This window comes from Pseudorasbora parva, chromosome 20 (genome assembly GCF_024679245.1).
Source record: "Pseudorasbora parva isolate DD20220531a chromosome 20, ASM2467924v1, whole genome shotgun sequence".
In the NCBI taxonomy this organism is placed as follows: domain Eukaryota; kingdom Metazoa; phylum Chordata; class Actinopteri; order Cypriniformes; family Gobionidae; genus Pseudorasbora; species Pseudorasbora parva.
Window position 1 is genome coordinate 15,836,548 of NC_090191.1, and position 13,772 is coordinate 15,850,319.

The 13,772-nt window shown below is 40.3% G+C and overlaps 1 protein-coding gene across 1 annotated transcript in view; it reads left to right on the forward strand.

The window, feature by feature from the left end:
- The first annotated feature begins 1,245 nt into the window (after window positions 1-1,245).
- The window catches only part of LOC137049088 (uncharacterized), a 53,107-nt gene continuing 40,580 nt past the window's right edge, over window positions 1,246-13,772 (forward strand). Inside the window, exons 1-3 of the mRNA XM_067427475.1 lie at window positions 1,246-1,249; window positions 9,237-9,652; window positions 9,948-10,856. Of these exons, the coding sequence (XP_067283576.1) occupies window positions 1,246-1,249; window positions 9,237-9,652; window positions 9,948-10,856 (1,329 nt within the window). The remainder of the gene's footprint in view (window positions 1,250-9,236; window positions 9,653-9,947; window positions 10,857-13,772) is intronic.

The window sequence follows — 13,772 nt, forward strand, 5'->3', positions numbered from 1 at the left end:
CTTTTCTTTTGGGGCTTGGGTAAGCATTGCAAAGTCTAATGAAGATGGTCTCCACCAGACGGCAACAGTCAGGCCACTGAGCAGCTCTGCCGCTTGAACCTAGCACACATCTGATGGTGCTCTCTACCCCCGGGTTCTGAGTGGGTCTCTTTGGGACTCTGAAGCATCCACTCAGCAGTCTCTTTTGGTGTCGAGCTGCTTTCACCACCCCTTTCTTGTCCTGGTCATCCAGGTTCTGCCAAAGAGCAATTATGGTGTTGGCTTCCTGGTTGGTCAGGCTGAGGGCTGTGTGACCCCGGAGTTCCACCAGATATTCTGCCAGCCTGTCCACATGCTGATAACCCGGGACATTTTGGTAGTCAACAGCCAATTAAAAATCCAAACACACAAACAATGAAATTATCACATCACTATCTATAGTACATCATATTAGCATCTATTTGATGCAAAATTCTGTTATTTTCCTGTTTATCACCATAAAGCTCTTTTGACACAATATGTATAGTACAAAGCATTACACAGCAAAAACTCCAGTGTTAAATTAACTCTCCTCAGAGTTTATTTGGCTCCACACTCAAGAGTGTTAAAAGTAACTCTGAAGAAGTGTTAAAGGTAATGAGATAATTAAGAGATTAATTAAGTGATGATTGGCCATTAGTGATGACACCTGATGATAACAAGCAGAATCACTGAAGGAAAGAGTCACCATTTTTAAGTCACCATTATGGAGATCAGTGTTTGCTTTAGTTGGGCTCTTGACCCTTGGCTTTTTAACATTAGCTATTTTTTCTGGCTGCTTTAACTGTGTGTTTAGAACATACATTTTGGCAAAGAAAGCACAGCGCAAATCTGTTCAGGAGATAGTGATGTTTTGATTAACATAATCATCATTTAGTCACTGGATCAACTAATATCATTCTGGACAAATTTCTAGCTATATGGGGCATGTGTTGATTTTACATTATTAATTACAACAGCTCTGAAGATAATAGGGTGAGATTCTGCACAAAAAAAGATTTCAAACTACTTTGTTGCATTAGACACTCACAGACATCAAGAATCAGTGTATGAATCTCAACAATGGTGACAAACAGCATATCAGATACACAGATCAACTCTGAACATCACAAAACAAGCTACTAAAACATCACATAAAACTGCAAAAAGAAAATGATGAGAATAGAAAGAAATCAATAAATCAGTTCATCTGATAATTTATGCATGCTGCAATGCATGCTGGGAGCCATGGGTGAGTTTTGATTGGTGCACCCAGAATGCACTGCAAAAGCTTTTTGATGGCCACCATTGTTGAGATTCATACGCTGATTATTGATGTCTCTGTGTGGCTGAATGACAAGAGATTCAAACCTTTTTTTTAGAACAGAATAATTTTTTAAAATGTAAACTTCTGAGCTTATGCTGTAGAATCACAGAGCTGCTATAATCAATAAAGTAAACCTAACTCAAAGATTAGCCTCTAAATGACATCAGTAATTTGGCTCATGATGATTAGGTCAAAACATAACCATCAACATGTTGTCACATTTTCTGTCCACTTGTGAGGCTGCTTTAAAGTAGGCAGACAAAGACTAATGTTATAAAGTCAAGAGCCCAACTAAAGCAAACACTGATCTCCATAATGGTGACTTAAAAATGGTGACTCTTTCCTTCAGTGATTCTGCTTGTTATCATCAGGTGTCATCACTAATGGTCAATCATCACTTAATTAATCTCTTAATTATCTCATTACCTTTAACACTTCTTCAGAGTTACTTTTAACACTCTTGAGTGTGGAGCCAAATAAACTCTGAGGAGAGTTAATTTAACACTGGAGTTTTTGCTGTGTATAGAAATAAATCTGACTTGATGCATATTTCCTGCTTACTTATGACTTTAGGCTATTCTTTTACATTTAGATATGTGGAAAGTCTGGATTTAAAGCAATGGATGTTAATTCATCACTGTTTGAATTATTATACTTGATTTGAAAGAAATACAAAGGAGTGGTATTTACCATCTCTCCCTCATCATCATCATCATCATCATCATTGTCTCTAGCCCTTATTTAGCCCTTCTCTAGCCCTTGTCTCTAGCCCTTCTCTAGCCCTTGTCTCTAGCCCTTGTGTCTATCCCTTCTCTAGCCCTTCTGTAGCCCTTGTCTAGCCCTTCTCTAGCCCTTGTTTCTAGCACTTGTGTCTAGCCCATGTCTCTAGCCCTTGTCTCTAGCCCTCAGTCTTTGTCTAGTATTGAATGCAACATTTTGAACTGCTGTGCTGTTGGTGAGTTTTGTTTAGCCAACGTGAAATCTATGTTTCTTGTATTGCCAATAGAGGATGGATACCCGACCCGAGCCCGACGGGTTCCGACGGTACCCGACGGGTCGGGCCGGGTTCGGACAGATATTTAGAAATGACGTTCGGGTTCGGGTCGGGCTCGGTCACGTCAGTGCGAAAAGGCATTGAACCTTTTAAATTTAAAACTGCTTATTATGCAAGTAGCCAATGGGCCTGTTTAACTTGATGCAATGGATTGTTTTTGTGATTGAAATACATGCATTATATAACCCTAACATCCGTCTTCCTGCATGCGGAAATTTGTTTATGTCGCCGTGACAACAACTCGCAACACGTGCATGCATATTGCCCGCGGCATCCTTGTCATTCCAGTGAGCGCAACTTCAGCGCTGCTGGCAGCAGGACAGCCTTGAAGCCATCCGCAGTTGATGCAATCCTTTTTCTACATAAAACCTCGATTAGCCTAAACTTTGATGAATAGATTATGTAAATAGATCCCATGTTGCAGTTTAGGAACCACAGTTTGAGAAAATTGGTAAGATGACTTTCATTTCAATAAGCATTTAAATTGTGTTACATTAATGTTTTGTTCTGTTAGCTTGGGCCATTTTTAGCAGACCTTTGTTCATTTAATTTCAGTTGGCTATTTGATTGGGCTCTGTGTAACGTTTGATGCCCCGTGTGCGTGCTGATGCGCTCGTCTGTAAACATTTCAGAATGCCTTCCTTACAGTTGCTTAATAAAAGCAGGATTTCCACACAAACAAACGTGCGTGTCATTAGTATATGAGGGGAAAAAATCGATTTTAACTGTCGGGCTCGGGTCGGGCTCGGACATAAAAATTTTGAATGCATGTCGGGCTCGGGTCGGGTTCGGTTACTGCTCTGTCGGACGCGGGTCGGGCTCGGACAGAAAAATGCAGCCCGATCCGCACTCTAATTGCCAAGTCTTTTTTTTAATGTTTTGGATATTTTGATTAGACTGAACTTGGGTTCAGCAAACTTGCTGTCAGTGGACTAACAGGCCTTTAGAAATTTGCAGTACAGAGACTATAGAGTTATATCTAATATATTGACTGAGATTACACAGAAATTGTAAAATCATGAACAATAACAAATTCTCTCACCGGTGTAACGTGCAGGGGAACAAAATGTGGGGACCACTTTCCTGCCAAACAGCTTTTCTAAGTTGGTGTTTACACAGTGAACAAGTTCTCCTGTGTAACTACGCAAAGTTGATGGCTCCATTGACAGGGAAGCAGCCTCCCGGTCCTGGTTCCACCGGTGTAGACCCTCCAGCAGATAAATCTGAAAGTTCAGACTGTTCGCACTGGTCCCTGTAAATAGACACAAGCATATGGTAGGTGTTAAAGAAACACAGACACTTAATGAGCTTTCTTTACACATGCACATTGTATGTGACAAAGACATACCTGGGATGAACCGGTTCAGATGTAAATGAAAGGACTCGAGAGAAGTAGAGCCCCTTGCACATCTGTATGTCTTCAGAAGCAGGCCTCAATCAATCAATCAATCAATCAACTTTATTTATATAGCCCTTTTACAATCACGATTGTGTCAAAGCAGCTTCACAGTGTCAAACAGGATAATATTGCGACAAAATTAGATTTGGCTGTACAGTCGTACTGGAGAAAACATGATGTTAAGTGATGTTATCAGCTTAGTTTAATTTATCATATAGTGACAATGTTGGCAGATCAGTATTAAAGTTTATAGAATTAAAAAAAGCCTAATTCATACATTTTATTTGTATAATCAGTTGAATAACTTTAATCATATTTTTAGTGTCCCCAACTGAGCAAGCCAAGCCAAAGGCGACAGTGGCAAGGAACCAAAACTCCATCGGGGCGTGATGGAGAAAAATAAACCTTGGGAGAAACCAGACTCAGTCGGGGTGCCAGTTCTCCTCTGGCCTATTAACACACCGTGTAAGATTATTATTCTGGCAACCTTACAGGTCGGAAATCATATTAGATCGGATTATTCAAAATTTTCAGGGTATCACGGAAGAGACAGATTTATTTAGGATGGGGCGTCGATTACACAAGAGTATGAATACATGAAAGATCGGAATTATTGCGCCGAAGACGGGTTTTGAGCATGTCGTGCCAGTGAGGCAAATTCGGAGGAGACACCATTTGACACGGCTCAGCAGACACTCCAGGATGCGTTGGTCATGTCCAGGCAGGTCCTCCATCCGATCCGGACAGGGCCCAGATCCGGGATAAACCTCGGGATAAACAGAGAGACTAACATTAGCGTAGATGTCACTCTTTTTAAGATGTAACGAGTACATCAGGTGTTATGGGAAGTGTTCCCGGTTCCGGCTGACCTAGTTAATGCAGCCTAACAATCAGTCAATTGAATTGAATAATGAAAGTTAAAAATGTTCTATGTGTATGCCGTAGTAAAGAGATGTGTTTTTAGTCTAGATTTAAACTGACAGAGTGTGTCTGCTTCCCGAACAATGTTAGGAAGACTATTCCACAGTTTAGGAGCTAAATAGGAAAATGATCGACCGCCTGCAGTTGATTTAGATATTCTAGGTATTATCAACTGGCCAGAGTTTTGAGACCGCAATAGACGTGATGGAGTATAATGGGTTAAAAGCTCGCTTAAGTACCGGGGAGCTAAACTATTTAGTGCTTTGTAAGTAATAAGCAAGATTTTAAAATGTATGCGATGTTTAATAGGGAGCCAGTGCAGTGTTGACAGAACTGGACTAATATGGTCATACTTCCTGGTTCTAGTAAGAACTCTAGCTGCTGCATTTTGGACTAGCTGGAGTTTGTTTATTAAGCGAGCAGGGCAACCACCCAATAGAGCATTACAATAATCTAGCCTTGAGCTCATGAACGCATGTACTAACTGTTCAGCAATTTGCATTGAAAGCATGTGCCGTAATTTAGATATATTTTTAAGATGAGAGAATGCGGTTTTACAGATGCTAGAAACATGGCTTTCAAATGAAAGATTGGTATCAAAGAGCACACCCAGGTTCCTCACTGACGATGAGGGCTTGACAGAGCAGTCATCAAGTGTTAGTATTCTCGGTTACTACTTGTGGAGCTTTTCTGTCCAATAATTAAAGTAAAGTTATTAAGTTGCAGGAAATTACTATTCATCCAATTTTTTATATCAGCTATGCATTCCGTTAATCTTCTGAATTGGTACACTGTAAAAAAAATCCCCGTAAAATTTACGGTAAAAAAACGGCAGCTGTGGTTGCCAGAATTATACCGTAAAAAATACGGCAGTTACGTTTTAGTTTTTACGGGGCAACAACATATAATTTAAAGGTTTATAATGTAATAATCACGGTTGAAAACCGTTTATTTTACCATTCAAAACTGTACATTGTAAAAAAATACCCATCAAATGTATGGTAAAAAAACGGCAGCTGTGGTTGCCAGAACTTTACCATAAAAAATACAGCAGCAACGTTTTAGATTTTATGGGACAGCAGCATATAATTTAAAGGTTTATAATGTGGTAATTACGGCTAAAAACTGTTTATTTTACAGTTCAAAACCATATAATTTGAAAGTTTATATTGTGATAATTATATGTACACAGTGCACTATAAACAATTACGGTAAAAAAACATGATGAATCAAAGCTCATCACAAGCAGCTTTTGGAGGGACAATATTAACATATAGAAGGTAGGGCTGTAACGATACACCAAACCCACGATTCGGTTCGTATCACGATTTTTGACCCAGGGTACGATACAAACCTCGATATGGGGGGGACAAAACAGTTTTATTCTGTACAGTATTCTGTAGCCTATTTTGCCGTCAATACCATATATCTGTATGGTCAATAGGCTACTGCCGACGTTTTCTTTGCGGTACCAATAGGCAATATATATTTAACATGAAGTATAGGGCCTCCTGTACATCAATACCAACAGAAGCGCCGCGTCAGACACGCTTCTGGTGTGCAAAGAAAGAGAAAACGCCACGCACCCGCCCTGCGGATGACACGCAACAGAAGCGCCACGCTCACACCACGTTGCCAGCCGGTTGGGGAAGCTTCTTGAAACACTTACGGCAAATTGTGTGGGTCTTGTCAACTACACGATTGCCATCCTTGTTCTCCACCAGGTAGCTGAAATGTTGCCATACTGCTGACTTAAAAGTTGGACCTGGACAGGAAGGATAATTCTGGGAGTTGGAAGGGGTGTGTCGCGATTCTGCCTTCTCACATCGCGATACAGGTTCGTGGACCTGCGTATTGCGATTTCGATTTCATATCGCATATCGTTACAGCCCTAATAGAAGGTGCACACACAAACACTAAACACTAAACACCATCATGGTAACACACATGGCTTTTTAAAAAATGCAATAAACATTAATTTAACAACATTAGATGTAAAATAAAACCTTAATGTACATAAGTGATTAGAAAAAACTAAGAAGAAACAGTTAATTCAATGAAAATGCATCAAATGCGAAGTGTCACGTGGGGAATTCTGGGAATGTCAATTTACGGTTTTTCACTGTTAATTACACAATGACCTGTTCTTTTTCAGTTTGAAAAACTGTACATTTAACGGTGTTTTACTGTTAAATAAAATAAAACGTATAACATTTGTAAATTATACAGTTTTAACCTGTAAAATAAATGGTTTTTAATCGTAATAATTACAGTATAAACCTTTAAATTATATGGTGCTGTCTCGTAAAACCTAAAACGTTACTGCCGTTTTTTTTACGGTAAAGTTCTGGCAACCACAGCTGCCGTTTTTTTACCGTAAATTTAATGGGGAAAAACTGTTGTTTTTACGGGAAAACGCTGGCAGCTGCCGTTACCAGAGAATTATGAAACTATGCACACTATGAAAATCAAAATTAGGCGTGGTTAGAGGAGGCACTGTTTTTTTTTTTTTTTTTTTTTTTTTTACATAAATATAAATATAAAACCAGTAAGTATTGCATCAAAATGTAAAGACTAAAAGAAAAAAGGAAACAAAAAACATAAGATTTATGTATTTATATTGCATATAAATTTTCAATGGTTTTGGATTTTTTTTACATAAACAAAATAATAAACTTAATGTGATTCATATTTCTAAGTATACACAGATTAAACGGGTAAGATTTGTGTAATTATATTAATAAACTGAATGTGATTGATATATGCCAGTTATACGTAAATTAAACAGTTAAGAATTATGGAAAAGCGCACAAAAATGCTCATGTTAAATTAACACTTCCCGGTGTTCATGTGTGTGCTCACTACTGAGTTAAAGTACCATTGAAGCAGTGTTGATGTTAATTAGGTAAGTAAGTGATGATTGAGCATTAGTGGTGAAAACCTGATGATAACCATGATGGTGAACAGTGTTTTCATTAGTTGGGCTCTTGACCCTTATCTCTTTCACATTAATTTTCTGGCTGCTTTAACTGTGTTTACAAATCACTTTTGTTACAGCAACCAGGTGATTTTGCTCTTTAGTGATGATTAAATAATCGTCATGTAGTGGTTGAATCACTGAGCTCATTCAGATTCTAATGCTCTGGCTATAAAGGTGATGTGTTGTATGTGTAATAATAGCCATGTGGTTTGCAGTGTGATATCCAGTATGATTGTTGTAATCAAACAATATGCAGGTTTATAAAAAAAGTTTTAAACTACAGCATAATTTAGACACACACAGACATCAAGAATAAGTGTATGTATCTCTACAATGGTGACAAAAAAAAAAAAAAAAAACAGAAACATCTACTCTTAACATGAAACAAGCTACTATAAAACGTCACAAGAAAAACAGCAAAAGTAAAAAAAAAAAGTTGTAAGAATCAAAGATAATGTGTCACTGACAGCAAGTTTGCTGAACCCAAGTTCAGTTTAATCAAAATATCCAAAACATTAAAAAAACTTGGCAATACAAGAAACTGACGTTGACTTGACGTTGGCTAAACAAAACTCACCAACAGCACGGCAGTTCAAAACGTTACATTCAATGCTAGACAAAGACTGAGGGCTAGAGATAAGGGCTAGAGATAAGGGCTAGACATAAGGGCTAGACACAAGGGTTAGACACAAGGGCTAGACACAAGGGCTAGAGAAGGGCTAGACACAAGGGCTAGAGAAGGGCTAGACACAAGGGCTAGAGAAGGGCTAGACACAAGGGCTAGAGATAAGGGCTAGACATAAGGGCTAGAGAAGGGCTAGACACAAGGGCTAGACACAAGGGCTAGAGAAGGGCTAGACACAAGGGCTAGAGAAGGGTTAGACACAAGGGCTAGACACAAGGGCTAGAGAAGGGCTAGACACAAGGGCTGGAGAAGGGCTAGACACAAGGGCTAGAGAAGGGCTAGACACAAGGGCTAGACACAAGGGCTAGAGAAGGGCTAGACACAAGGGCTAGAGAAGGGCTAGACACAAGGGCTAGAGATAAGGGCTAGACATAAGGGCTAGAGAATGGCTAGACACAAGGGCTAGACACAAGGGCTAGAGAAGGGCTAGACACAAGGGCTAGACACAAGGGCTAGAGAAGGGCTAGACACAAGGGCTAGACACAAGAGCTAGAGAAGGGCTAGACACAAGGGCTAGAGAAGGGCTAGACACAAGGGCTAGACACAAGGGCTAGACACAAGGGCTAACCCTAACCCATTCTAGACAAAGACTAATGGCAAACATGAGGGCTTAAGTGCAGAGTAAAAATCATGTTACATGTAAATATCAAATGTGATCAGACTTTTGAGGAAAATGTATTTGTACGTCTCTCAATCATCACTGTATTGCATTATGTTTTGCCATCCACAATTAAAGGTTTTGCGCCTCTGAATAAAAAAATGTTATCAGCTCTATTCTTACAATATCACACTATATGAGCTACTACAAAAGCCTAATTTATCAAATATCATACACAACATTTAATTTCTGCTTGTTTATTGTGTTTGTTTCAGGTGAGCTCATTGGAGTGCAGTACCTGTTCCAGCAGACTGGCCAGTCACTGCAGGACATGAATCCAGACTCTGAGCAGACCGCAGAGCTCATTGAGGACCTCAATGTGGAGGAGCGAGATGAAGATGAGGGCTTCTGTGACATCAGCGAGGATCACACCATTACTGATCCGGAAGCTGTTCTGTCACCATCCTCCACACTCACACTGGGTTCTTCCACCCTGGTCACCAGCAGTGACATATCTGCACTGGGCTCCACATCCCCTTCACTGCTCCCTGACCCCACACATGGCCTCACACAGTCTCATTCATCAGCTGGACCTTCAGGGACTGCTGTCTCTCCTTTCCCCTCAGAGCCAGAGGATGCTGGTCAGGATGATGACGACGACGACGATGATGATGATGATGATGGAGAGATGGTAAATACCACTCCTTTGTATTTCTTTCAAATCAAGTATAATATTTCAAACAGTGATGAATTAACATCCATTGCTTTAAATCCAGACTTTCTACATATTCTAAATGTAAACGTAAAGCCTAAAGTCATAAGTAAGCAGGAAATATGCATCAAGTCAGATTTATTTCTATAGTGCTTTGATCTATACATATTGGGTCAAAAGAGCTTTTTTGTGATAAACAGGAAAATAACAGAATTTTGCATCAAATAGATGTCATGTAGTAATTTCTTTGTTTGTGTGTTTGTATTTTTAATAGGCTGTTGACTACCAAAATGTCCCGGGTTATCAGCATGTGGACAGACTGGCAGAATATCTGGTGGAACTCCGGGGTCACACAACCCTCAGCCTGACCAACCAGGAAGCCAACACAATAATTGCTCTTTGGCAGAACCTGGATGACCAGGACAAGAAAGGGGTGGTGAAAGCAGCTCGTTACCAAAAGAGACTGCTGAGTGGACGCTTCAGAGTCCCAAAGAGGCCCACTCAGAACCCGGGGGTAGAGAGCACCATCAGATGTGTGCTGGGTGCAAGTGGCATAGCTGCTCAGTGGCCTGACTGTTGCCGTCTGGTGGAGACCATCTTCATCAGACTTTGCAATGCTCACCCAAGCCCCAAAAGAAAAGGCAAAGGAGCCCTGTCGAGATGGTCTCTGATCCTGCAAGACTATCGCAGGATAAGGCAGCTTGTACTGGGCAACGGCTTGGTGATGGGAGGGACGTCAATCCAGCTGGTGGAGGTTAACCAGAACACCCTGATTCAGTGGTACAACAACAGACAGAAAAAGCAGGAACTGTCTGTGCTGCTTCAGGGTATTCAGTTGCCTCAGCCCCTCCATGTTGCTCAGGAGCCTCTCCAGGTTGCTAAACGCTTACGGACTGAGCCAGAACAACCAGGGGAACAACACCAGTTTAAGCTGCCAGAGAGCACAGCAGGTCAGGCAAAGCAGAGGCAGACTTCTGTTGGGCGACCCCCTCTCAGACCCAAGGCACCAGCGCAGAGCCAGATGTTGGTGACACCATCAGCCCCTGGATCATCACTGCAGATGGTACCAAATATTATGATACCAGCAGCACCAGGGTTCCAGGGTGTGCCAGTGTTTCAGGTGCCAATGTACCAGGGAGTCCAAATGGTCCAGGGAATCCCAATGGTCCAAGGTGTTCAAATGGTACAAGGAATGCCAATGATGCAGCCACTGTTACAGCCTACAGTGGTGCGGGGAACCAGCTCACAGCCTGCTACACCAGAAACCATGCCTAATACCCCTTTTCCACCAAAATGAACCGGGTGCTAGTTCGGAGCCAGTGCAAGTGTCAGTTCTAAGTTGGTTCGACTTGAGAGCCTTCTAAGAACCGTTTTCTTTTCCACATGCTAAGAGCCACAACAGAGCCAGGTCTTACGTCATTCCAGAGTCCTGCACGGGTCCATCCCAGACCCGTTAATATTTGCCCGTTACCCGATCCCTGCCCGCAATAAATGACACACGCTAAAATCATTCCAATTAAAATGCTTTATTTTTTTTAATATTGCACTTCTCTCAACATCAACAGCATCATGAATGGGCTAAAGAAACAGGCTAAAGTGCCTTTATAGACTCGTTGTCAACAATTTTATATACTTCACTCACCAACTTTACTTTTACTTCATCCATTGCTTATCCTGCAACGCTCGCTCCATCTGGGCTACGAGTGGCATCAACAAAAGTCACAGTGGTGGTGACGTGATGGATCAAATGGCAAATAGTTGTTGCGTGTATGTGTAATGGTAAATTGGACATAGAAATTGTAATACAGTATGTTTGGGGGGGAAGAAGGACGACCGGATCGTTTTGATCGTTTTTCGAGATCCGGCGAACATTTAAAAGACTTAACCAAACAAAGCGAAAGTAACGCGGCCCCTCACGGACATCTGCCACGCACACACATAATAAAACAAACACAACTCAACGTAAAATCCAGGTCTGGTGATCTCTCGTCCTTATATGCCGCCGAGCTCCCTCGTGAGAGGATTTGAGACCGGTGTGGCTCACAGGTGACACTCATTCGCCATCACGCCCCGGTCTCGCTCGCTCCTCCGCCTCGCCACAGCACAGAAAAATATTGCACATATTTTTCATCCGCGCTTCTACCCGCTCGCACGGAATTAATTATCCGCCCGTGTATTTTATAATTTATGTAATCCACCTGTTTTAGCCACTTTTATGCCCGCGGGTACCCGACCCGTTGCAGGACTCTACTGCTAGCGAGGCAGCGGGAAACACACACACACACAATTTCCAGGCGTGTTCTATCTAATGCATTGATGCCTCGCAGACCAACCCACATATGATATCCAAATACTGCGCGAGCGATTCAAAAGCATAAGGGGTCGTTGGCGCTCGCTCTACTTTGATGTCATACGCAATCAGTCTGCACAGCGCGCGCCGATGCATCTCGAACAAGCCTTCCCTCAGTGGCTCATGGCTTTATGATCCTACATCAGCATTAAAACGCCGCAAATCCAACGCATTTGTGCAGCTCTCCATGATTTTTATAGACGGAGATTACAATCCAGCAGCTGTTAGCTTGATTAGCTGCTATTGAAAAAATGGCGGTCACAGGTTTGTGTTCATCTTGTTGATCACGGTAACGCCGCCCCCAGCCGGTGACGCAAGCGGTTCTTACTTCTAGCCCAGCAATGTTTTGGTGTTACTTAAGAACCACTTTTCCTGGCTCGGAGCTGGTGCTTTGGCTGTGGAAACACAAAGAACCGATTTGAAACTAGGCTCTGGCTCCGATTTAGCACCAGCACTGCCTTGGTGGAAAAGGGGTATAAGAGACCCTACAGGAGAACTGTAGAGGCAAACACGTGCAAAAAATGTGGGCAATACAAAACCAGTGCAACGGGACATAGCCAGTACAGGGGCAGGGTGTATTGCCCACAGACTGAGACAGTTTGCAAGGAGGTGTGGTTAGAGGAAATGCGGCGAACCATTTCCAAATAATTTATCTTTTTTTTAATATGTATATATATATATATATATATATATATTATTGTATATAGCGTGAAATATTTTTAAACTTTATTTAACATTTTATTTCTTGTTTTTGAAAACCTATTTATTGATTTTTACAATTGTACATTTAATATTTTAAAGTTGTTATTTAACATTTTATTGACCTTTTATGTTTGAAAATTTGTTTAACATTTTATTTTATTTAACATTCATTACTGTTCTGTTTGCATAATTGCAAAATAAAAACAAATTGGCAAAGTGATTGCATTTTGACTTTTTTACTTTCATATAACACTGCAGCAATAAAACATTTGTATATTAAAAGATAATTTGTACATTTCTTGATCTTGTGATAGACCTTTTTCAGCATATTGGTTATTCAGTAATCGGTCGCATCTTTGTTTATAATAATATAATAATAACACCGTTCCATTGATAATTGTATTTTTCTTTAAAGAACATCAAAAAACACAACAAACTATTTATGTGTATTTTATTAGAACTGGAACAGTATACATTAAAAAATATATTATTTCATTTAAATATAAATATTACAAAAATTTGTTTTGTTGACCTTTTTACTTTCATATAACACTGCAACAATAAAAAAATAATTTGTACATTTTCTTATTAATGTGACAAACATTTTTCAGCAAATGGGTTGCATCTTTCAAATACAGATTTGCAAAAGTCTTGTGTGAATGTAACCTAAAACAAATGCTTGATTAGATCAAATATATAACAACTAGTAAATAATAATAACATTGTTCCATTGGTAATTTTATTTTTCATGAAAGAATATCAAAAACACAACAAACTAATTACATATGTGTATTTTATTAACACTGGAACAGTATGCATCCAAAAATGTGTTTATTTAATTCAAATATAAATATTACAAAAAGCTGTCTTTTGCTGGAATCGAACCCCGGTCTTGGTGAGCACCTGCAATAGAAAACAGTGTAATGTAAATGCGTGATTTTCCCACACGAAGTAACCGGAAAAGGCATCACAAGACATATGCTTAGGAAGAAAAATCTCTGAACGTCACATTTCACCCTTTCTTTTCTTCATTTTTTCCCTCTCTTC